The sequence below is a fragment of the Scatophagus argus genome, chromosome 9 (genome assembly GCF_020382885.2).
Source record: "Scatophagus argus isolate fScaArg1 chromosome 9, fScaArg1.pri, whole genome shotgun sequence".
Lineage (NCBI taxonomy): Eukaryota > Metazoa > Chordata > Actinopteri > Scatophagidae > Scatophagus > Scatophagus argus.
In genome coordinates, this window is record NC_058501.1 from 10,600,150 (window position 1) to 10,624,357 (window position 24,208).

The window sequence follows — 24,208 nt, forward strand, 5'->3', positions numbered from 1 at the left end:
GTGTGTGTGTGTGTTTTATGAGAATATGCTTCAGGACCTTCCGTGGTTGTGGTGATTATCAAATTTTGAAAAACCTATTTTATTGAAGTTTGGTTGGATTTGGTTTTATTTTATACTATTGCTGACTCTTCACTCAGCTTACCTGGTAGGGGTGTTATGTTTCAAGGAAAGAGGACCCACAATGCAGACTCAGACATGAAAGATAATGTCAACTGAAGAAACTTTAATGGTAAACTTACAACAGAAATTACAAAGGAGAAACTATAACAAAAAAAGGTGGCAGGGAGTCCAGGACAAAAGGTCTCAGCTACAAATAACCGAATAACACAAGTAAAAGGAAAGCACAGGGGGCAACAGGAAACAGATACACAGAACACTGGGGATACAGGAAACACAGAATAGAGGACTTTGGAAACAAAACTCAGAATTCACGGAAGACAGCAACTCAGGAAGTGAGAAACACAGATAACTCAAACAAGGCAAAGAAACATGAACAGCAGGACAACATGGAAGAACGCCAAAGTCAGGGATACTAAGGAAACTAATTAATACAGCAATTACAGAAACCAAAGGAAACACTTAGAAATCCAAAACGCAAAGAAGTAGGCTCAGTGAAAAACCCATAGAAGCAGGAAATACAGCTGGTGCAAGGACTTAAGGGAACAGAGCTCTCAAAATACACGGGAAAAGCAGACAAACTGACCAGACATACAGGGAGAGCACAGGTATATAAAGACAGGGGTAACTAGACACAGGTGAACACAATCAACAATGAAAACAGTGAGGAAACAATGAAAAAAGTAAGGAAAACAGATAAAGACAGCAAATGAAAAGCTAAACAGGACACAAGAGGAGAAAATCAACAAAAGCAAACAGGAAATAAACTAAAGAACTCCAAATCCTGACAAGGGGCCACGAGGGATCAACAACTAATTTAGTTTTTAATTTCTTTTATTTACACTGGGGACAACATACGTGGTGGTCATATCAGTGCTGGTAGATTCTTCTGTTCACATTTTCACTTTAAAGTTAACATTTTACTTCACCGGTGTTCCAGAACTTCATTCCATTACTCTCATGCATGCATGATTAGCACACAGCCTGCACATCCAGTTCCCCACCCACATGCCCCAGAACACACCTGGTAGAGATCTGCACTCCCCTGAGTGGTCTGTTATTTTAGATACCTGCCCCAATACTGGACTTTGTGCATTTACCAGCTATTAAGCAATCTAATCTTAAAATACTGACATGATGTGCATAACGGTTTAATTAGGAGATGCTCTTGATATGCACTTGATGCACCTGACAGCCAAATTTTCATTTAAGCCATTACAGAATTTACATGTATGTGATATAATCTATATAAATTTTTTCATTGTTACCGAATCCAAAATGCAAATGGTTATCAAAATCCAATCCTACCCACATCCATGGAGGGGTAATTAGAGAACACGTTTGCATTATATTCATTCATCCACAAGGGAAGTCCAGCAACACAATGACACACAAAGACAAAATGCCATATCTCAAGGTGTAATTTATTAAGGAGCGATTGTAGATAATATGGATGCCCTGGCTCAAACAGGGAACAATGTGTTATCCAGTTACCATTACACACAGCTAGCACTGCAAAGGCTTAGATTAATGATGCACCTGTTTGGTCTATATGGAGTGCACATTAAAAGCCAATGGCTTGCATGTATTAGAGCTTATTAAGAGGCTGGCCATGGGGAGAATGAGAGGTGGTTAGTGAGGGACAGAAATTAAAAGAGAGGATAAGTGGAGATATGTGAAAAGGAGAAAGGAAAAATGTGAAAGAAATGAAAAAAGCAAAGGAAGAAAACAGCAGAAATAAGAATATAGGTAAAAGACATAAAATAGAAAAGGAAAGAGAAAGTGCATACTTCATTAGACAGTGTAATAGATCCTAGTGTTCCCTGAAAGTACACTAAATTAATCAGTTCCATCTAGAGAGATGCCACAATATAGCAGATACCATTGTGCTGGAATCAGTATAATCAGTAAGCACATTTATCTCCCATAATGACAAGAAGACATTACATTCATTGCCTTTAACAAGACATACAGTTAAGCTTTCCTTGTTAACTAGTGGTAGTATTACTATAAATATAACAGGACATAAAGTGGATAGCTGCTGCTACCACTGTTCTTTGCAATAAACACCCATTTATCACAGGACTACGTATCACACCAATATTATCTTTAAAAGATACAGCTTTCAGTGAAAATGATCAAAATGTATACAAAATGTAATATTCATAACACATTATTAAGCAAATTAGAATCAATTCTAAAATGAAAAAACATATATTCAATATCCAATCTATTGAAGTACAGATGGACTTAAGTTCCCTTTACTCCACTATGAAATAGGGGACTGCTTTCCAGACTATTAAGAAATGACTGATATGGAAGAGTGACAACGATCCAGCCCCTATGACAACCTGCTATCATTACAGTATCAAATGACCCCATGGGTTATATTACAACCAGCCAGTGTCACCAATTACTAAACAAAGATAAGTTGTAATATCACAAACGTGCATTTATACTGTCTGTTGTCAAATGTTAATGTTGCATAGAGGTCATTTGGGCACACTTTGAGTCTGTATTGAGGCATTTGATGGACGGGAACACAGCAAATTGCACACTGAATGAATGGTGCTGGGGTGCTGAAGCAAGACTAGCAGGATCATTATTATTAGTCATAAAACAGGAATAAGAAGCTAAGATGTATCCTTTTGGGCCAAGACTGCTTCTGCAATATATCACCTTGAAGCCTTACACTGACCAGTTACAAAATGCAGTACTGTAGTGTCTGTATGCTCTGTATTCTTTCAGTGGGCCTCCTCTCTACTCATGTAGACACACACATCTCAAGTTGTGCTAACATGTGAGGAGTGAAAACAACAACACAACACATCAAATACTTTTCACAAGAATTACAGTATCACTTCACATATTGAAAATAGAAACAGTTTGTTGGCCTACTTTTTTATTTATTTTTTTTTTCCAGACACAGCCATAAAAATTCTGCTTTTTCAGTCAACTGTTGGAATAAGCTTTCGGGCCATGACAAAATCATTACTTAGTTTTGAGAGATAGAAACTCTATTATTTGAGAACAATTACTGTTGTAAATATTCACTAATACTTAATGAAATTCTCAGTGAATATCCAAAACAGTCTTTGAAAGTATGAGTTATCATGTAACACATTTTCATATCTATTTTAGCATGTGTTTAACTTGTCAAACATCCAAGCTAGTGCACAATATGCAACATGCATGAAAATGTTGAAAATGTCTCAATCTTCCTTCCCTGTTCAGCTATGGCTGCTGTAGTTACCGTTGTTCTCCCCAAGGTCTTTTAAACAGGCTACCTTTTTTTGGTTGTTTTTGCAAAATAAATAATAACACAATGATAATAATCTTTGTAGCCTTTATGAAATCATGCCTCTGTGGCTATCAAGGTATAGGGCAGCTTTAAGAGTGTTTGTGTCAGCCTGCATAGTGTACAAAAACATGTAGGAGAACATTTTAACTGAGAGATTATTTTAACTGGTATTTATTAGTAGTCAAGTCAACCAACTGCATTGAAGTACCACAAACATAAAAACTCTTTATTCAGCTATGCTTAAGACTGAGGCAGATATGAATTTAGTCAATAGGTGCTCATTTTCCATCCCAACATACCAGAGTCCAAAGAAAGTTTCCAGATTATCAGAATTTTCCAAAGAGTTTTGTTTCAATCATTTATAATTGTAGTTGTACTTAATTGTACAAATAATTGTACTTTGGATTATTCCTACAGTACTTTTGCCTCCCCCTTCTGGCATTGAGAGTAACTACACAATCACTGTTGATATGCTTACGATGCCATAAGTTGTACCCACTCTTAAGCTATGACAAACATAGTCTTTGCTGGTTGACACAAAATGCCACAGACAAAGCTCTAGCATACTGCAAAATATAGAGAGTCTTATCTGGTGGTGATGGGCTTAATGAACATTGTGTGAACTTGAATCTAAAAGAGTTTCATTTATTTGTCTGGCACTGCTGGTTTAATACATAATATGAATGCTGTTGTATTGTGGATTTTGCCTGTAACATCTAGGGTAGAAGTCAATGGATGAATGTACCTGTGTCTCACACAGCTCCCTGGCCTCCCTTATAGACCTGAAATGACAAATATGCAATCTGGCTAATCGTCAGAGGAGTGTACTTGGTATTACACACTGCACAACCCCACAGGGGCAATAGAAGAGTAAAGAATGGATAATTTGCTGATCTGGACATATTCTTTCTCTCCTATACTCCTCCTGTGTGTGTGTGTGTGTGTGTGTGTGTGTTTGTGCGTGTGCGTACATCGGTAGGGAAGTGAGTATTTGCACATGTGTAGCAGAGGGAAGAGAGAAAGAGAATAAATGACTGTAATAAATGAAGATGAACATTCCAGGGCCTCTGCTCTCTTCCTGTGTTTTTCTCAATTTTTCTCTCCTCCACTGCCAAATATGTATTGATTTCCATGCATATTTATAATCTACACTGAACCTCTAGGTCTCCAGTGTTTTCAGAGGTGATAGGCCTGCTCCATGGAGCAGAATCAACAATATTGAACACACAGAATCTCCAATCCATTCTCTAAGCTCTGATGATATAAAGCATTCATTTCCATCTCTAGTTCATGCTTGTGTTCTTTGGGTGCCGTGGAAGGTTGGTTTAGGGTTTCATGTTGTGGTCAAACATTACTTATTCCATTTCCTCTTTTCAGCTGTATTCTCTATATGAAACTTGATATGGATTTTCTACTTCAGCGTGCTGCATTTTGTGAATTCTATACATTGCAATACAATTTATTGAGTTCTCTTATGTCATTGCCTCTTCCACTCTTCATTTTCTGTTCTTTCTACATGTTAGATGTGATTACATGTCTTCATACTTGTGTTACTTAAGTCTTCAAGCTGGCTGATGGTACTTTGATGAGATAACATCCCCCAAAGACACCCAACATGATTAATTCTCCACTAATTCTTTGATTAATTGTAATTTCGCACAATTATGTTCTACTTTTATACTCTACCTTAACACTTATTCCATTCATTTCTCTTCCACCTGACACTACGAGCAGCTATGACTTCATCGTTTATTCCCTATCAATAGGCTCTTTGAGCATAGAGGTCTCAAAGGGGAGACACAGGATCAAGACAAGAAACAGGTCTCCTAAGTGGCTTTTCATCTGCCTGCTGTCAGGCTTGACCTTGTTCTGATGGCTTTGTGTGCGTGTGTCCGTGTGCATGTTTCCTCTGTGTATTTTATATATAGTGAAAATGTGTGTAGGTGCTTGTGTGTGTCAGGTTGAGGGCAAATCTCTTTGTATGTTTACAACGTCTGTTGATCATGTATGTATGTACAATATCTGTCGTACATTTGGGAAAAATATGCGTAGTGATTAATCAAGTAGTAAGTATTAACCCTTCAGAGAGCATCTTCTCTGTCTTCTTTCCTGTGTGAGGTACAGTTTTCTTAAGTAATCACTGCACATAATCTCTTAAGGGATCACTGTATCTCACAGATATATTGCACAGTCAAGCACAATTAAAATGGCAGCCACAAATATGAACAAGGAGGCACATACATACGCAAGCAGAGTTATAGCCACTTAATGATTCCACAACAACTAAAAAAATTAAAACACAGACACTCAAGCATCCAAGGAAACCTTGCACCGACATGCACATGCATTGAATGATGTATTTTGTTGGTGTCCAGTCTTCCACAGGGTGATTAAATGTTAGGAGCACAAAGCACTAATGGCTAGAGGGGAGATTTCCCCTGATTCCTCATGCCCTCACTCCATGGATCAAAAAAGAGAGTGATGGAGCATTACATCACCCAAATACTTTGTAACTTGTAATGTATACACTTCCTCCTTTTACATAAAAGATTAAAGATTAAAGATTAAAGTAGGAGGGCTGTGAGGAACTACACAGCTAGTTGTACTTGTTCTATGACAAAGCACATGAAAAATTACTTGGTTTAAAGGGAATGGAAGACTCAACAGCGGCTTAAACTAGAATATTTAACTGTACTTCAAAATTACACGATTACGAAAAGATTAAAGGCTTCAGAGAAACACAGAATATGCAGAAAAAATTTGAAGAAAAGACAAAAACTGAGACCATGGGCTATGCTACATAAGAAAAACATGATATATATTACAATGTTGGCCTACTATACATTGATGACAGACCGCAAAAAAAAATTCTCAAAGACCATCTCATCTTATCCAATATTCTGTGCCAACATTTAAGAAATAAGACATCCCTTTGCTTGGATATCAAACAAAGCAACAGAGAATACAACAAAATATATGATTATTCCGATTTGATACAAGCAAAAAGTTTTATACAGGTTGGGACAGGGTAACAAAAGATGGGGGAAAGCTGTGAAATGCTGAGGGGTTTAAAGCAAACAGGAAAAAAATAACGTATATTATCTTAATAATATTCATCTGTAATGTAGACCTGTGGTCAGTGTGCTCAGTAAAGCTATATTATGTGGGATTATCAAAGTGGAGTAGGAATTAGCAGAACATTTTTAAAAAATGATAAGGAAATTCTGTAAAGTCTATATAATATTTGACAGCATGAAATAATTGTAATAAGTGAAATTAAAAAGAGGCTATTTTGGCTTTGAGAAGATATTACTGGCAGATGTATGTTCAGTACAAAATATAAGTGAAGAATGATGGCAATTGTGAGTGCCTGCTGCTTTTTTTTTTTTTTTTTTTTTTTGGACCCAAATGACAGAAACAGCTCTTGGCACATTTGAGGTTGTTCATCATCGTTCAAAAACACGGTATGACACTGTCTTGCTTTTGTTCTTGCAGACTGACCTGTCTTCTGACTTTTCAAGACAGAGAAGCTGCATAGATGTGAAGCTGTCAGCCTATCTCCTCTACCCCCCATTGACTGGATGATTTATTTGGCGACAGTGAAACCTTGATCTATGTCAGAGAAGGATTTCCACAGTAAGTTGTTACACCCAAGAAAGAAACCTCTGCAGGCAAAAAAGTGTGTATGTATGTGTGTGTGTGTGTGTATGTGTGTGTGTGTGTGTGTGTGTGCATGTGCGAGTGAGAGAGAGAGAGAGAAAAGGGAGTGGGATTGGGGGTGGACAACTACCGACCCCCTTCTAATAGTGGCCCAGTGACGAAGGGTCCATGGTGGAAATATTGCTAGCTGTGAGACTGATGGATGGTGTGTCATGTCTCATAGTAGATATGCCCACAGAATAACTCTGACATATAGATGTGCTACAATAATACAATGGTAAAACTAAACACTGAGAGGAATTGACAGATAAAAGAGATAGTGAGTTGTAGGTGAAATAAAGTCAAGTTTGGAAAAATAGAAATTTACAGAAAAAAATGAACATTGGTGGTGAAATACAAAACAAGAACACGAGTATCTTAGCTGTGCAATAAAAAAAATGAAGAGCTCTGTTCCAAAACGCTATAAATTCATGAAACATTGAGTTTCTGGGTTCTGGGATCTGGGTTGCTGCTGGCTGGGGACACCTCAACATTAGAAAGATTTAGATTGTCCAAAGTAGCCACATTTACGTTTGATCACAGCTTTGTAAACTCATGGCATTCTCTCATCAGAAGGTAGTCCACTGGAATGGTTTTCATTTCACAGGTGTGCCTTATCACGAGTTAAATTGTGCAATTTCTTGCCTTCTTAATGTGCTTTATACCATCAGTTGTCTTGTACAGAGGAAAGAGTCAATCGCCCTATTAGTGTTGCTACAGTTGCTGTACAAATCCATACCAGAGCAAGAAACAATCGAGAAACACAAGAGAAAAGGCAGTCCATCATTATTTTAAGAAATGAAGGTCAGTCAAGCCGAAAAATCTCAAGAACTTTGAATGTATCCCCAAGTGCAGTTGCCAAAACCAGCAAATGCTGAAACTGGCTCTTGTGAGGACCATCCCAGGAAAGGAAGACCAAGAGCTACCTCTGCTGCAGGGGATATGTTGATTAGAATTATCAACCTCAGGAACCGTCAATTTACAACACCTCAGATTAGAGCTCACATAAATGCTTCCCGGAGTTCAAGTGGCAAACATATTTCAGCATTCACTGTTCAGAGGAGACTGTGTGAGTCAGGCCTTCATGGTCAAATTGTGGCAAAAAACTTTGGAAGAACAACAAGCAAAAAAGACTTGCTTTGGCCAAGAAACACAGGGAATGAACATTAGATCAGTGTAAAACCGTCCTCTGGTCTAATGAGTCGTGTCATTGTTAGACGTAGAGAGAGTGAACATGTGATTAACACTGGGAAGTATGGAGGAGAAGGTATGATGGTGTCGGAGTGCTTTGCTGGTGACACTGTTGGTCAAAACTAAGGGCACACTTAACCTGCATGCCTACAACAGCAACCCCTGCAATGTGCCATACCATCCGGTTTGCACTTAGTGGGACCATCATTTGTTCTGCAATAGGACAATGACCCCAAACACACCTCGAGGTTATGCAAGGGCTATTTGTCCAAGGAGGAGACTTCTGGAGTGCTGCATCAGATGACCTGGCCTCTCAAATCACAGATCACTCAATCTAAATCCAGTCGAGATGGTTTGGGATGAGTTGGACTGAAAACCATTCCACTTGACTATCTCATCAGTCCGACTGAGAGAATGCTAAGAGTGTGCAAAGCTGTCATCAAAGCAAAAGGCTAGTTTCAAGAATCAAAAATATAAAACATATTCTGGGTTCTTTGACACTGTATAATTCCATATTTGTTTTTTCATAATAAAACAATAAAAAAGGTTTGTCAAAACATTTGACTGGTACTATACATACATATATATACACAGATATACATAGATAGATAGATAGATAGATAGATAATTAAATTTGAATAAACATTGTTTATTAATTCCTGATAACAGCTCATTGTGCATTATCCCTTAATTCATACATGTGAAACAAAACTGATTGGTTACATTCTGGTGAAACAGTGGAATAAAAGAATAGTTACAATAACCAGAAAGTCCGCACAAATGTAGATAGATAGATAGATAGATACTTTATTGATCCCGAGGGAAATTCAAGAACCCTTCCTTTCCAATTTTTCACAATTAACAGGACTTTTACCTGAGTAAATCTTTGAGTATTCTATGCATGTTAAATTCCTAGTACTGCAAGCAATTTCTTCTGCAGAAATTGATCTTATAATGTCATAAGCTAATGCCAGATAAACAACATTACTGACCATAAGAACAGACATTTTATTGAAGGAACAAAAGCAGAATCATTTATAATTTGTTTTTTTTAATTAAGTAGACAAAAGTAAATGACTATTAGGAATTGTTTCAGACTCAGTTGCAGTCATTGTCAGTGTAATCATTTGAGTCTATTCCCATCACTTCCACCTCGCAAAGAGTCAGGTATTCTTGTCTTCCAGGAATCACAATGTTTATGTAACGACCTTTCATTTGATTGCACACAAAGGTTTTGGAGGTGCCAGCGGAGACAGATGAGATCACAGCACATCTGAAGAAGGAGAAAATAGGAATTAATAAAACAATGTCAATAGATGAAAATAATAATTACATCAGAAAAAGACAGAAAAACAGAAAAAGAAATCAAAATCATGAATAAAACAATGTTACTGTCGTGGTGAGAAATATGAGCCTTCCGGTAACTTAAATTGTTAAATGATCAAACCTAATATCAGAAGTATGGTGTTGTTACCTTGGGTTAGTGTTGCCATTGTCATTGAGAGAGTTTCCAATGCGAATCTCAGCACCATTGATCCTGTCGTGGCAACAATCGTTTCTGTTGGTGATGGTGACTGTGTTTATTTTATACGTCTTCAGGAGGTCCAGTCTCCACCATGGATTTTCATCTTCCTGTGTGTGGGTGCAGGATCCCTGTTGTCAATTGCTAGCACGATTTCCATCAATGGCCCTTTCAGGTACAGCATCTCCATACAGGGAGGACTGAGTCACTTTTCCATCTTTTGCAATATTTGTATCTGGAAAAAGTTATGAAATTTGTTGTTAAAGCTTCAGTAAGAGCCTCAAGTATTGTACTGAAATACCTGCCTTTATCTGACCAAGGACACTAACGAACAGACACTGAGCTGAACGTTGACTGCATCTTCTCCAAGTTATCTCTTAAAAATTTTGTATGATGCAAATCACCACCTGGAAAAGTGTTTCCAGAAGTCTGACCAGTGACCTCCACCTCACACAGTGTCAAATATTCTCTTCTTCCAGGTATCACAATGTTTACATAACGGCCTTCCATTCCATTACACACAAAGATTTTGGAGGTCCCACGTTCAATAGACGAAATCACAGCACATCTAATGAAAAAGAAGCCAAAATCATGAATAAAACAATGTTACTGTCGTGGTGAGGAATGTGGGTCTTCCGGTAACTTAAATTGTTAAATGATCAAATCTAGTATCAGAAGTATGGTGTTCTTACCTTGGGTTAGTGTTGCCATTGTCATTGAGAGAGTTTCCAATGCGAATCTCAGCACCATTGATCCTGTCGTGGCAACAATCGTTTCTGTTGGTGATGGTGACTGTGTTTATTTTATACGTCTTCAGGAGGTCCAGTCTCCACCATGGATTTTCGTCTTCCTGTGTGTGGGTGCAGGATCCCTGTTGCCAATTGCTAGCACGATTTCCATCAATGGCCCTTTCAGGTACACCATCTCCATACAGGGAGGACTGAGTCACTTTTCCATCTTTTGCAATATTTGTATCTGGAAAAAGTTATGAAATTTGTTGTTAAAGCTTCAGTAAGAGCCTCAAGTATTGTACTGAAATACATCTCTTTATCTGACCAAGGACACTAACGAACAGACACTGAGCTGAACGTTGACTGCATCTTCTCCAAGTTATCTCTTAAAAATTTTGTATGATGCAAATCAATGAATCAATGAAAGTGTGCTAGAAGATGTGAATTCAGCACTACAGACTATCCCTACTAAGTCGAAAACCCAGACCAATGAGCTGATGTACACCACACCAACAGTAATCCTTGAGATGCTTGGCTACAAGGTTAACACTGTAACAAACAGCTAAGAGCACTATTCCCCGTGAAGAGGAGGCTGAAGGCCTAGATCAGGGCAAAATGGAGAGTCAGTCAGCTCTCAGTGTCCGGGTCCTCAAAGCAGGCGAAGAAGTTGTTGAGGGCATCAGGCAGAGAGGGGTCTGTGGGACATTGTGCATCTTTGGTGTTATAGTTTGTGATGCACTTTATGCCCCTCCACATGCTCCGTGGATCGTTGGATGTAAAGTGACCCTGGATCCTCTGGGTGTATGCGGTCTTGGCCCTCTTCATTCCTGCAGTCAGCTCTCTTCTCGCCGCCCTGAGTGCCAGTCTGTCACCTGACCTAAACGCAGCATCCCTGGCTTTCAGCAGAGACCTCCACGTTCAGCCATGGTTTCTGGTTTGGGTAGTTGGTTACTGTCCTGATACTGGTGACATCCTCTGCACACTTGTGGATGTACAAAAAGGGGGCTTTAACCCGGGAGCACGAGAAGCCGCTGCATGAGAAGCCGCTGCACTACTGCGCGCCGCCATCTTAAGAGAAGACCACAGCAATCTCCCAGAACAAGACCCAGTAATCATCACAATGGCAGACATCCAAGAAAGTGTCAGAGTGCCAGGCATGAAGAGCTGGACAACACCAAGCCCTGATATGATATTCAGCTACTGGGTAAAGAAACTAACTGCTTTCCATGAGCACCAAGCAGCAAAAATGAATCAGCTGCTGATGGATGGGACTCACCCAGAATGGCTAACCTAAGGAAGGTCAGTCCTCATCATGAAGGATCCTCAGAAGGGAGCAATTCTATCCAACTACTGGCCAATAATCTGCTTCTGCACAACATGGAAGTTGTGAATACCTAGGCAGCAGAAACCTGGCAATGAAGAGGAGGAGGAAGAGATTGAACCAAGCCCTTGCACAGCATGTACCACCAATAGATAGAAGAAGTGGTCGGCATCAAGGAATCCTACCAATGGCTGGACAAGGACTGAAGGACAGCACAGAATCCAGCATCTTGCACAGGAACAGCAAACATGGAATGCTATAACCAAGTGGATGGCATAGTACACAGGAACATCTGCACTGAGTATGGGCTGGATGTCCGAAGGTGGTCAAGAATGACCAAGCTAAGATCCTGTGGGACTTCCAGATCCACACTGACAAAATGGTGATGGCCAACTGGACATTGTGCTGGTCAGTAAATAACAAAAGAAGTCACTGGTGATAGATGCAATCCCAAGCGACAGCAACGTCAAGAACAAGGAACACAAGAAGCTCAAAAAATACCAAGGGCTGAAAGAAGAGCTAGAAAAAATGTTGCAAGTAAAAACAAAAGTGGTGCCAGTGGTAAATGGGGCACTAAGAGCTGTGATCCCCACACTGGATGAGTAGCTCCAGCAGATTCCAGGTACAACATCAGTGGTCTCTGGGACTCATATGTATTGATATGACCAAGGCCATTAAAGAATTACCATCATAACTTTCTCTGTGACTCTTGTTACCACAGCTGCTCTCAACAGTACAAGTCCCACACTATTCTTTATGTCAACATACAACAAGACAGTTCAGGTTTCTTTTTTTTTTTTTTCTTTTTTTTTTGGTATTTTCTTATTTGTTTGGACTTGCCTTGTAAATATTCACCTTGTTTGATTTTGTACTCCAAATGCCAAAATTGGAATGCATTGTGGAAATATCAACAAAAGAATAATCTCACCAAAAAGGCCACTCGTCTGTCCAAGAACAGCTACCAAGGCAACAACCACAGCTGGAATCGTCATCCTGTGGAGAACATTCGTCATTTCTATGAAACACAAGCATGTTATTAAACCTTGATTTTTATACCTACATATATATATACACACAAGCATACATACACATAAATCTATCAGTGTTTGCATACCTTCCTTGCCCTGTGCATCCTCCCCTTCAGAAGTATGTAAGGTTGATTTTTCCTCAATATGGAATCACGAGGAAAAAATCACATGTGGAACATAAGTCAAGCTTTATGCCACCCTGAACAACTAAACGGTGAGTAACCTTATTACATGTTCTTGATGGGTTCCATCCATCCATTTTCTATACTGCTTATCCGTCAGGGTCGCGGGGGAGCTGGAACCCATCCCAGCTGACTACACCCTGGACTGGTCGCCAGTCAATCACAGGGCCAACACACAAAGACAGAGAACCACACACTCTCACACTCACACCTAGGGGCAATGTAGAGTAGCCAATTAACCTAATGTGCATGTTTTTGGTATTGTGGGAGGAAACCGGAGTACCCGGAGAAAACCTATGCAGGCACAGGGAAAACATACAACAACTCCACATAGAAGGGCCCAGACCAGGATTCGAACCTGGAACCCTCTTGCTATGAGCACCACCGTGCCGCCCTGATGGGTTCCAACATTACACAAATACATGTCTATCTAGAACAGTTTCAGACATGAGGTACATAGTCAAATCTAAATTATTCTATGTTCCCTGTTGTATAATTATATATTGGTTAGATTAATTTTTGTGCATTTTTGTATCATTATGTAACTGTTAAAATCTTTTGTTTTTTTCTTCTCGCTTTGTGTAATTTTTTTCTTTATCAATATCAAGAATGTTGAAAGTTCTTTTTACAAACCCTTCAGTTTATGAATTCAGACTTGTTGTTGTCGATCATCCAAGTTATGTCTGAATATAAATTTTTTGCCTGAATGATCATCATGAATGAGTAGCGTTCAATAGTTTTTATCTTTACATATTAAACCATGTAATAACCAATTACAAAAGTTTTACATAAATTATTCTCTGTTATTACCAAGATGTAGTGTGAAGTGGTACCTAATTTTGTTTTTTTACAAAATAAATAAATAATAATTGCAAATGATAGAAGACCTACCTTGAAGCCTAAGTATCCTGGAAGCATGATGTGCATGTGTGCATAGACAGCAATTCTTTTATACTTTTGTGTAGTTCATGGTTGACAGCAGATTAAGGAACATCCTGAACAAATAACAAGTGTTGTCCGTTTACCTATCCTGGTTAAATAATAAGTGTTGTCTTTTACCTACCCACACCCTGAGTCTGATCAAATAATGTATCTTTACACACGGATCCCACTTTATAAACCCAAACACTAAACCCTAAACTTCTTTAGAATTAAAAATATTAATCAAGAGAATGGTAATTCCCATTAGCGAAATAGGATGGTTGGCAAGTGACAATACACCACTTAGCTGAAACACTGGATATCACATCAATGTCTAACATTTGCATTAAACCTTCAGAAATGTTGTCACTGAAGGGGGGGGGTTAGAATCATCCACAAATGATAAATGTTTTGTCTGTCAACAGAATTGTAATACAACCTAGTCATTGCAATAAATTTAGATCATGTTCAGAGTTTTGAAGCTGTTAGAGATAGTAGTTGAGAATAATAATAATTTAACTTAAGATAATACTAAGTTTTTTTCATGTTTTTCTCATTTCTCATGTTGCAAATGACCGTGTGTTTGTATATTTGCTATAGAATGATGTAAAGGAGTCAAAAAAATCTCCAAAGTAACTATATGCACCTACTTGCTTTGCCCTTTTTTAGCCCTATTCCACATCTTTCTACCACCACTCTCTACCCTGTCTCATTCTTTTAAGATTCTGCCTCCTCTTTCTCTCACCTTCTTTTCCTAACATTTCTACATTCTCTCTTTATGTACATCTACCTGTCTGCATTGCCTACCTTACTTTTATTCTTCCCTCTCTTCCCCTGTCCAAGTTCCTCTCCAGTCTATCTATATTTCATTCATTTTCCTATGCAATTTCCATTTAGCTACTCTACTGCTTACTCATTCTCAGCTCCCATCTTCTCTTGCTGCTGCCTATCCTGTCACCACAGCATCCTGTGTGACCTTCCTCTCTGTCCCATCTGTGTCTCTGGACACTATTATCTCCCACCTCTCATTTAATCTTTTCATTCCTCTTACTATTACTTCTCCCATATTTTCCTGTGTTGTTTTTACACCCCTCTTCCTTGTATTGCATTCTCTTTATGTCTGTTCCTGCATGTGTGTTTGTTTCTATTGATGTGTTTGCACGTGACAAGCCACATGCTCAGTAAAAAGGATCTCAAAGTAGGTCAGGCCTGCATTTCTAATGATGCCACGGTCTGCTGACCTGACTTTATCCTAGGCCTGTTGCGTATTAATGCTTGCATTACTTGGTCTTTTTGTGTATTCTGTCTCTAATGTTGCATTTGCCCCCAGTTAATAGCTTTCTTTCTGCTCTTTGCATACAGCCCTTTGTGATTCCTGTTCATATTGTGAGTGTTTGCTCAGCCACATAATAATAATAACTTCAATTTTACACTGACATAGTACCTTGTTAGAGAGCAGTCAAATCAGCCGGACATTATTCTGGCTGCAGACTGCTTGACAGTCTGCCATGAGGGACATGCTGCAGAGCGACTGCTCTCTCTCAGTACTTAACCTCTTGTTATAAGAGGGTACAGTAATAAAATGGTGTGTCATATGGTTAATGTACACACCATCTGGTCTGGAGTCAAAAGCTCAGCTATCATTTGTAAACAGGAATTATCATGTCGCATCGCAAATTAATGATAATGTTTATATATTCAGACAAATATTTTAAACTTTAGTTAAGGATAACTACAATTGTTAAGGTAACTGATGTGACGTGACTGGGAAATTATGGGGAAAAACAAATGATACAAAAGTTGCCGTTAATATGGTGATAAACTCTCAAATTGCTCATTTCTTATAATGAGACATCCTAAGAGAAATCAGGATTACCAATGGATAGACATTATTACCGCAGTCCTCCTGTGGTTAGGCTTGAGGGAAGATGTTATGACATTGCATAACAAACAGACTATTTTAACTTTGTAAAGAAGTGCTGAAGTTGCTGAACCCTCAGGAATTGGATTTTCGAAGTCCTATTTACCAAGGAAAAGAAGTATTGTTTTGTGTCAACAAATGTCTACTCACAAAGTGCTCCCACTTATTACCACAAAAGCATAATTTACTCATCGTTTTGCACAGAACCAATGGAACATCATGCAGCACAAATGAAATTCATCTTAATTACTGCATCCTGAAGTTTCAGTGTTACAGAAAACATGATTTTCTCTGCAGCAAGAACCTCATATTTCAAAGGAATGCAGTCTTACACTGTGCTTTTACAAGATTTGTTAAATCTGTGAAGGAATCACATATTTGATGGAGGCGAGCAGGAAAGACAGAAAGATAAAGAGGAGTGTTTAGAGGGAATCTCAGTGAAAGAACTATACACTGGCTCTCCAGGGATCCACTCTGCTCAATCGCTTGCTCTTGGGTCCATCCTAATGACATCTCTAGCACCAGATTGCCTCCCCCCCTCTAGAGTACTTAGAGTACTCGTTTCAGTCTATTTTTCCAGGGAGATGTTCCTAAAATGAGGTGTTGAGCATGTGGAGGTGGGGGGGTGGGGTTGGAGGGGGTTGTCTTTCAGACAATCAAATGATAGGATTTTCTGTTCCAATCATTTTTGATACCATGTCTCTTCCTCTTCTCTGGCTCTTGTGCGACAAAGAGAAGGGAAAGTAAAGAGATAAAAAAAGTGAATTTGTCCATCTGTCCTTTGTCAGGTCCACAGAGATCATTTGTCCATTTTTAGATTAGTAGTTTTCTTTGTCTTTCCAGTTGTTTGTCTTTCCATTGTTGTTTGTCTTTCCATTCTCCTTTACACAGATCTGAATACCAATGCCTTCTGCTTCCTCTTATCAACAACTGGCAATGCAACCAGCAAAGCCTGCTGCCTCAGCACACTAAAGCTTGCACTACTGACTGCATGAGACTGCTCCTCCAGCTTTCCTATAATCCCTTATAAAGAATTTTTAAAGAAGGAAATGCAAAAAAAAAAAAAAAAAAAAAAAAAAAGTCTTCAGGTGAGCAGAAAAGTCTCATCTCCGATATTTCTTTATGTATCCAGATGTAAGCACAAACTAGAACATACTGCACAGAACTGAGAGCAATCCCACTCCTGAGCATATTCGCTCCTCCCTCCTCTCTAAGAGTGTAGAAAAAGTGATGCAGCCTGAAAAACGTGGCAGAATGTAGCAGTGTTTGCAAATATATCACTGGTTAGCACTTCCAGCTACTGCTCCAGCTGATGCTATAGCACACAGGAAACTGTGAATAAAGTTTGATTTCCTATCAACAACCACTGGTGGCATCAAAGACACGAGGTACAATGAAATAACTGGACAGGAGAGGTGGGAAGAAGGGAAATGAGCTGTGGATTTTGGCCATTTTCCTGCTTGAATTGCACAGCATAAGCTCTAGTAGCACAGACTCCAAAGACTAAGGATTTACCTTGGTATTTATTGACTGAAGCCCCAAAAACTCTACTCTTACTGGTACACAGGGGCATGGAAATGACTGAGACTCATACTATCTGTCTTCTCTTTGTCCATCTTCCCCCAACCAATTTTCTTTACTGCTTTAGCTTCTCCCTCTCTCCTCCATGCCCGCCACCCCTCCCCCCTCTGTTCCTCTGTCTTTCTCCGGGCTTCTGTTCCATACACACAAGCCTGGTGGCAGCAATCAGTCTTCCAAATCAGCAACCTAAAGTTCTCTGTCTTCATGGAATAATATGATATGAGCCCATTACTCATATTAGCACGGAAGATTTCATTCTTAAAAATAAATTTACTTTATAGTTAGCATTTTTGGATGCCATTTCCATCTCAAACTTATCAGTTAGGTTGAATACAGCAGAAATATTTTTTTTAGTCTTGTTTTGACAAATGAGACACGATAATGTGATTGCTAATCACAGCTATCTGTGCAGAGTTAAATCTTACCTATTGCCCCTGATACTCACCATCATTTAGTGAGAGTTGTCACTCTATAATATTTACTCATGGAAAAAAATGACAGCATTTCAAGCAGCCAAAAATATGTTTAAGTGAAAAAGGGTTCTAGACATAGTAATTGTCTCTATCCGGAGCAGAACAAAGATATTATGTTGTTTAATTTGAATTCTTGTCATACTTGAGCTATGTATTATCATTATTATTATTATGCATTACTATTGCAAAAAATAAATAAATAAATAAAATTTTAAAGCTAACATTATTTTAGTGCACTAGCTACACTCAGTAGGTCTAATGACAGTGTGGCATGGCATAAAATTATGTGTACAAAAGTAAAGCTCATTATTTAGGAATTATTGTAATTCAGTGCTAAATAAAAGAAAATAGTGCTTACTTTGCGTTTTGCAAAATAGCTACTCAACTTTTCATGTGCATCTTAGGAGGTTCACAGAGAATGATTTTTGCTCAAAAGTGAAAGAGTATTTTAAATATAACTGAATGTCATCCTGACTTTTGCAGCTCAGAGACTACGTTGTTGCAGTTGCAGCATGTCCTGGTTTAAATGTCACCACTTGGTCTCAGTAACTGTTTCACTAGAATGCTAGTACTGTCAGTGTGTCCATCCCCTTTCACAAATATGGTATAATCTACAGTACAGTTTATAGGTGTGGTGAAAGACAATTGTCATGGTTCAGTTGATCTGAAAAAGTAGTATATTAACTCTCTTTTAAAACATCCTGAGGAGCCTGAGTCAGAGTTTTTGTAAGCAGAGGTGCCTCTTGATGAAGGCTGTTCCCAGTGTTTAACAGCCAGAAAATAACACAGTAACTTTTTGCAGCAGCATGTGCAGATGTTATGCATGCACATTGTCTTAACAGGACATCCCATTGATTTACAACCAAGCTAACATGTTATAACAACAGAAAAAAGTACAAAGACCTTTGCTACATCAAGTTGCACCTGGTTTGATCTGATTATCTGTTGCTGTTGTTCTCTTACTCTGTCTCCCACCCTATTCCCTGTTTTCTTAGTGTGTATTTTTGTCTCCCTCCATGCTCATATTTTTCCCTTCTCTCCCTCACCTTTTCTCCCCGCTTCCCCTGCCTATTTTTTTCTGGCTCATCCATTTGTTTGTCTCCCTCTTCCATCGTTCTGTTCTAGCCCCTTGATCCTCTCACTCCGTCTACAGTTTGTCACACCCTCCCATCCTTCCCTTCCCCTAATGCCTACACCCATCCCTGTCTTCCCTCAGCTCACAGGAGGGTCAAGTGCACAGGCTTTTGTCTCAAAACATGTGGAGGGAATTAATTGGCTCCAGCGTTTGGCTCTTTCCACCCGACTGCTTCTGTGTGGCTGTCACCTGGCTCTCGCTCCCACTTCCCTCTCTCTCTCTCTCTCTCTCTCTCTCTCCCTCTCTGTCGTCCCTTTACCCCTTCATCCTCTCACCCCATCTCTCCATTTTCATTCACATTGCTCCTTATGTCCCCTTTCTCGTCTCCTTCTACTGTTCTTTCTCCTTTCTCCCTCTTTGCTCTCTCTGTGTCGTGGCCCCCTTGTAAGATCAAGCCCTCTGCTGCAGCTCAAGGACTCTCACGTTGTGTCTAATGAGAGAGGATAATGTGTGCTGTTGTAGTTGATGGATATATAAGAGGAGCTGGAGGAGAGAAATAGATGGAGGGAAAATGAATGAAGAGAATAAAAAAGACAAATGCTGATATACATATAAAGATACACACTATCATCAATGGGTTTTTTTCTCTCTTCTGTCCTCATCTTTCCTCTTGGAAAACTGACTTAGGCTAAACCTTTTTGTCCTCTTTAATTTGCATGTTTCCAGTTATTTCTGTGGCTTCACATTTAAAATTTAAGGCTGTGGATAAAATGGAACATTTTGTAGAAGCTATACAGCTAGATGACAACACATCATTCCTCTTCCTCGTCTATCTTTTCTCCATCCACCCACCCATCCTTACATTGTCACAACTGTCACAATTCTAAAATGAAAGGGGGAAGAAACAGTTTTGCAGGGAGCCAAAGACTGCTTTTAAATCATTCCATTCCCCTAACTAAATCCTCTTTTATCCCTTCCCATCACTCCATCCATCCACCCAACCTTCCCCAGATCCTCACACCCTAAAATTCATGTATTAAAAAAAAACCCTGCTAATTTCAATTCTCCTATTGCTCCCTTTTTCTTAGCCCAATTACCAGCCACCCCCCGCCCCCCCCATCTACCCCTCCCTGCACCCCCTCTTAAGAAAGAGGAATAAATCAGGCTGCATATTAATTGTATTCAAAGGGGGGACCATGTGCTTTGCGTACTCCTTGTTTCCATGACAACTGGCTCAGGATCCATAAAGATTTCAGGGGCAAATGGGGCTGAGAGAGCGGGGGTCACCCCAAAAGAGGATAAGCATAATTACAGTGAGATAGACAGGCAGTCAGGGTATTGTGGGGTCTGTAAGCAAGTGTCCCAGCCGGACAGATACTGCAAACAGTCTTTCCAGGTTTAATTGTTGAAACATCATTTTATTCTATTCTATTTTCATTCTGTTTTATTGCATCTAGATCTATATATATATATGTATAGATCCTACAGAGTTAGTTCATGCATATGATCTCTTCTTTAAGCAGTATGTTCATAAGAAAACCCACACAAAAAGAGCAGAAGAGAACTAGTCCTGACTTGATATTCATTCATTGTGTATTTTCAGCTGATTAAGCACAACATATGCCCTGCTGTGTGCATTTGCCCAAGATAATATATTTGTTCAAGCATTTTTAAAACTATATCTATATTAAACAATCATAACTGATTTGGAGACGCAGTTCTGTGGAAGAAAGCGTCTCGTGTCATTTGCAGTGGAAAGTTTCTTGTTTACTTAGACAAAGTACACATACAGTAAAAACATTTACACAGTCTACGCAAACAAGTCAGGAACTTTGTTAAGAAAAGTGAAGGATTAATCCATCCATCCATCCATTTTCTATACCGCTTATCTGTCAGGGTTGCAGGGGGACTGGAGCCTATCCCAGCTGACTACGGACGAGAGGTGGGGTACACCATGGACTGGTTGTCAGTCAATCACAGGGCTGACACACAAAGACAGACAACCACTCATGTACACACTCACACCTAGGGGGAATATAGAGTAGCCAATTAACCTAATGTGCATGTTTTTGGGATTGTGGGAGGAAGCCGGAGAACCCGGAGAAATCCCACGCAGGCACAGGGAGAACATGCAAACTCCACATAGAAGGGCCCAGACTGGGATTCAAACCTGAAACCCTCTTGCTATGACCCGACAGCGCTAGTAAAGGATTAACATCATTGTTATTGTTAATATTAGTGTCATCTATCTATCTATGAAGTCTTTTTGTTTAGTCTGCTGTTCTGTTTCTAACTAATCTGTGTTATAGCTGCACAAAAACAGGAAATGTAAGTGCATCAACATACTTTACCCAGAACTGCATAAAAACACTTTTTTAGAAAATATATTGATCTCTGTCTATATAGCCAGAACTCCAGTTCACACGATAAACTTCTCTTATCAGATCTGTCATTCTGCACCTGTCCACCAGCTGGCACTGTTGAGTTATCTATCTTAATTCATCTTCGAACATGCTCATTCCCACCAAACTTTGCTTAATTTGCAAATAGCATCTAGCAGCTTCATTAGGTGAAAATTTTAGAAAACCTAAAGATTTTGCAAAGAAAGTTCTTCCACTTAACTGAGATGAAAAAAAATGGTGTGTTGACAGTTGCATAAGATAGTTAAGGGCCCCACTGCATGCTATTAACATAAGATGCTAGTTATAAAGCACACACGCACACACACTCACTCACAGACATGCACCATTAGGTGAGGAATGTGAATATTTAACCATCAGTGTATTGGATTTTATTTTGAAATGAGCTGTTGGCTACAGGTTATTATATTGGGAAAGTAGAGAGGTCAAAGAGATGTATCAGAATGCGTAGCACTCTAATGTTAAAGTTGCTGAAAAGTGCAAAACATAAGGTTGTATGGCTCACAGTCCACACAATCCAATTTTGATTGGGAAAGTCAGTAGTCCAGCAGCTCAATACTGCCTCTTAAAGATTTACATTAAAACCTTTCAGAAAAACATCAACTGCAACTGAACTTCCTAGTTTCCTAGAATCAACATGCGTGTTACCCAGAAATCATCATGACATATCTGTATAGGACAAAAAACAAACAAACAAATAAACTAAGATTATTCATTTTATTGAAAATGGCTTGAATAAATGAAAATGAAAGGAAAAGGAAGCGAAAAATGTTGTGACGAATATGTCAAATTTGTGGAGTAGAGCTTTTCTTGCAGTAATATGTGAAACATATAACACAAACGCCATATGTCAGTCATGATTTCCTGTATTGTTTCTCACCATTTCACGTTTGATTGGCTATCTTAGAAAATTGAATTTTAATTAGAAACATGCATTTCTTTGACTGGTTTTACATTTTGGATGGAAACCTAGCTATTTCTCAGATTACCATGTGCAGTCTACCCACAGATGATCAGCAATCCTCTGATTGGACCCCAAAGTCGGCAGGAGCGCTGCCCTGGCATCCCTCTGAATACCATGGCACTGGCAGAGATAATGTTGAATGAAGGGACTCCAGGCTCAGTCTCCAGGCAAGGGAAGAGAGAAAAGGTAACCCAGGGAGGCTTTGAATGGGGTAAGTCCAGTAGCTGAGCTGGTTAGGGAGTTGTGAATGTACTCAACCCAGGGCTGATGCTCGTTCCAGGAGGCTGGACTGGTGAATGCCACACACCGGACATCTGATTAACAGATCTTGATTAGCTCTTTCAGATTGACCATCTGACTGTGGTTGAAAACCAGAGGTTAAGCTCCCGGGACAGAGCATTTGGCTTTCCAGACCTGAGAGGTGAACTGGGGACCTTGGTCTGACACAATGTCCAAAGGTATATCAATGGAGATGAAAAACATGGTTTACAAGCAAATCAACAGGGTTTTTTTTTTTAAACTAAGGGTAGTTTAGAGAGAGCGATAAAGTGTACAACCTTAGAGAACTGGTCAGAGAGAACTGGAAGGGATCAGCCAGCTGTGGGCAATGAGAAATCTTGTTGTGAATGCACATGGTGCAGTTAGCCACATACCCCTTAGTGTCGGCATTCATAGAGTCCCACTAAAAATGGTATTTGAGGAGGGAAAGGCTTCATCTGACCCCAGGATGACAGATGAGCTTGGAAGTGTGACCCCCTCTGTAGGACCTGGCAATGGACAGAGATAGGAACAGATATATGACCAGAGGAACAATTACCTGTTTCCAACTGTTGCCTCTGAGCTTTATGACTCAATCTCCCAAGAGACGGCGGCCACCACTATGCTGGGAAGAACAGTGGATTCAGGGCAAGAGTCTTTCTTATCCTCATAGAATTGAGGAGACAGGTGCCTGGCTTGACATTGTGGGATCCAGGTCTGTAGGTCAGGGTGAAGTTGAATTGGCTAAAAAACAAAGCTCATCTAGTCTGTCTCAAGTTCAATCTCTCAGTCAAGTGAATGTAAGTTAGTCTGTCCAGACTAAGAAAGGTGTCTCAGTGTCCTCCAACCAGTGCATCTACTGATCTAGAACCAGTTCAACAGCCAACAAGTCACAATTACCCATAGTTATAGTCATAGTTACATTTGACAGGAGTCAGGTGTGGACAAGGCACAGGAATGGAATTCCGAAACAGTGGTATTTCTTTTAGAATACTAAGCTTTATTTTTCTGTAGGTATGTTATGTATTTCCCTTTTATTGTTAGTTGTTGCCTCAGAAAGCCAAGAAAAGGAAGTCTTGGAAGAGATTAATTTGGTGAGAGGAGCTGCTACCACGCTGAAGTTTCTGAGAAACTGCTGGTAAAAGTTAGCAAAGCCAAGAAACTGCTGCAGCTGATTTATAAGTCTTTTTTTTTTTTTTTTGGCCAATTCGTTACTGTCTGGATCTTTTTGGGTCAGTTTGAAATCGTCTATCGGCAATAATGTATCCTAAGAATCCAAAAAACTGAAATGAAATTCATGTGGACTAAATGGTAAGCATTACACGAGTCTAGCTTTGAGAAGATCTCATCAAATTGTAAGGACATAAAAGCAGAGCTGATCAACAGAATGGATATTTGTTCTTAACCGTGATGTTACTGAGACCCTGGAAGTCAATGCAAGATCACAAAATTTTTGTCTTTTTTGGCTACAAAAAAAACCACTGCCCCCAGGGGCAAGGAGGT

General features: G+C 39.4%; 2 protein-coding genes across 4 annotated transcripts; both read right to left on the bottom strand.

Annotated features, from left to right (window-relative positions):
- Positions 1 to 8,757: 8,757 nt before the first annotated feature.
- On the bottom strand, positions 8,758 to 9,919 carry LOC124064227 (fucolectin-1-like; the record flags this gene model as incomplete). The annotated part of the gene is made up of 2 exons (XM_046398468.1): positions 8,758 to 9,581; positions 9,783 to 9,919. Coding segments are annotated over 2 exons (312 nt in total), but the record flags the coding sequence as incomplete, so codon positions are not given.
- On the bottom strand, positions 9,818 to 14,098 carry LOC124065411 (fucolectin-like). Of its 3 annotated transcripts, none has more exons than XM_046400797.1 (5): positions 13,984 to 14,098; positions 12,811 to 12,875; positions 10,523 to 10,805; positions 10,238 to 10,398; positions 9,818 to 10,065 (listed from the first exon to the last, which is right to left on the bottom strand). In XM_046400797.1, exons 2-5 carry the CDS (start codon positions 12,872 to 12,874, stop codon positions 9,968 to 9,970), a joined length of 606 nt encoding a protein of 201 aa, XP_046256753.1. In that variant the 5' UTR covers position 12,875; positions 13,984 to 14,098; the 3' UTR covers positions 9,818 to 9,967. The 3 variants fall into 3 exon arrangements, with proteins under 3 accessions (XP_046256753.1, XP_046256754.1, XP_046256752.1); XM_046400798.1 differs by lacking the exon at positions 13,984 to 14,098 and adding an exon at positions 12,997 to 13,241; XM_046400796.1 differs by lacking the exon at positions 13,984 to 14,098 and having other exon boundaries at positions 12,811 to 13,242.
- Between the last annotated feature and the right edge of the window lie 10,110 nt (positions 14,099 to 24,208).

What these genes read in the sequence shown, in the direction of transcription:
- LOC124065411 (XM_046400796.1), bottom strand. Translation starts at nt 12,994, where the DNA reads ATGCAAACACTGATAGATTTATGTGTATGTATGCTTGTGTGTATATAT. An exon ending in ACAGACGAGTGGCCTTTTTG is followed by an intron (nt 10,806 to 12,810) that starts GTGAGATTATTC and finishes AACTTTTTCCAG; the next exon opens with ATACAAATATTGCAAAAGAT. An exon ending in TTCTGGAAACACTTTTCCAG is followed by an intron (nt 10,066 to 10,237) that starts GTGGTGATTTGC and finishes AACTTTTTCCAG; the next exon opens with ATACAAATATTGCAAAAGAT.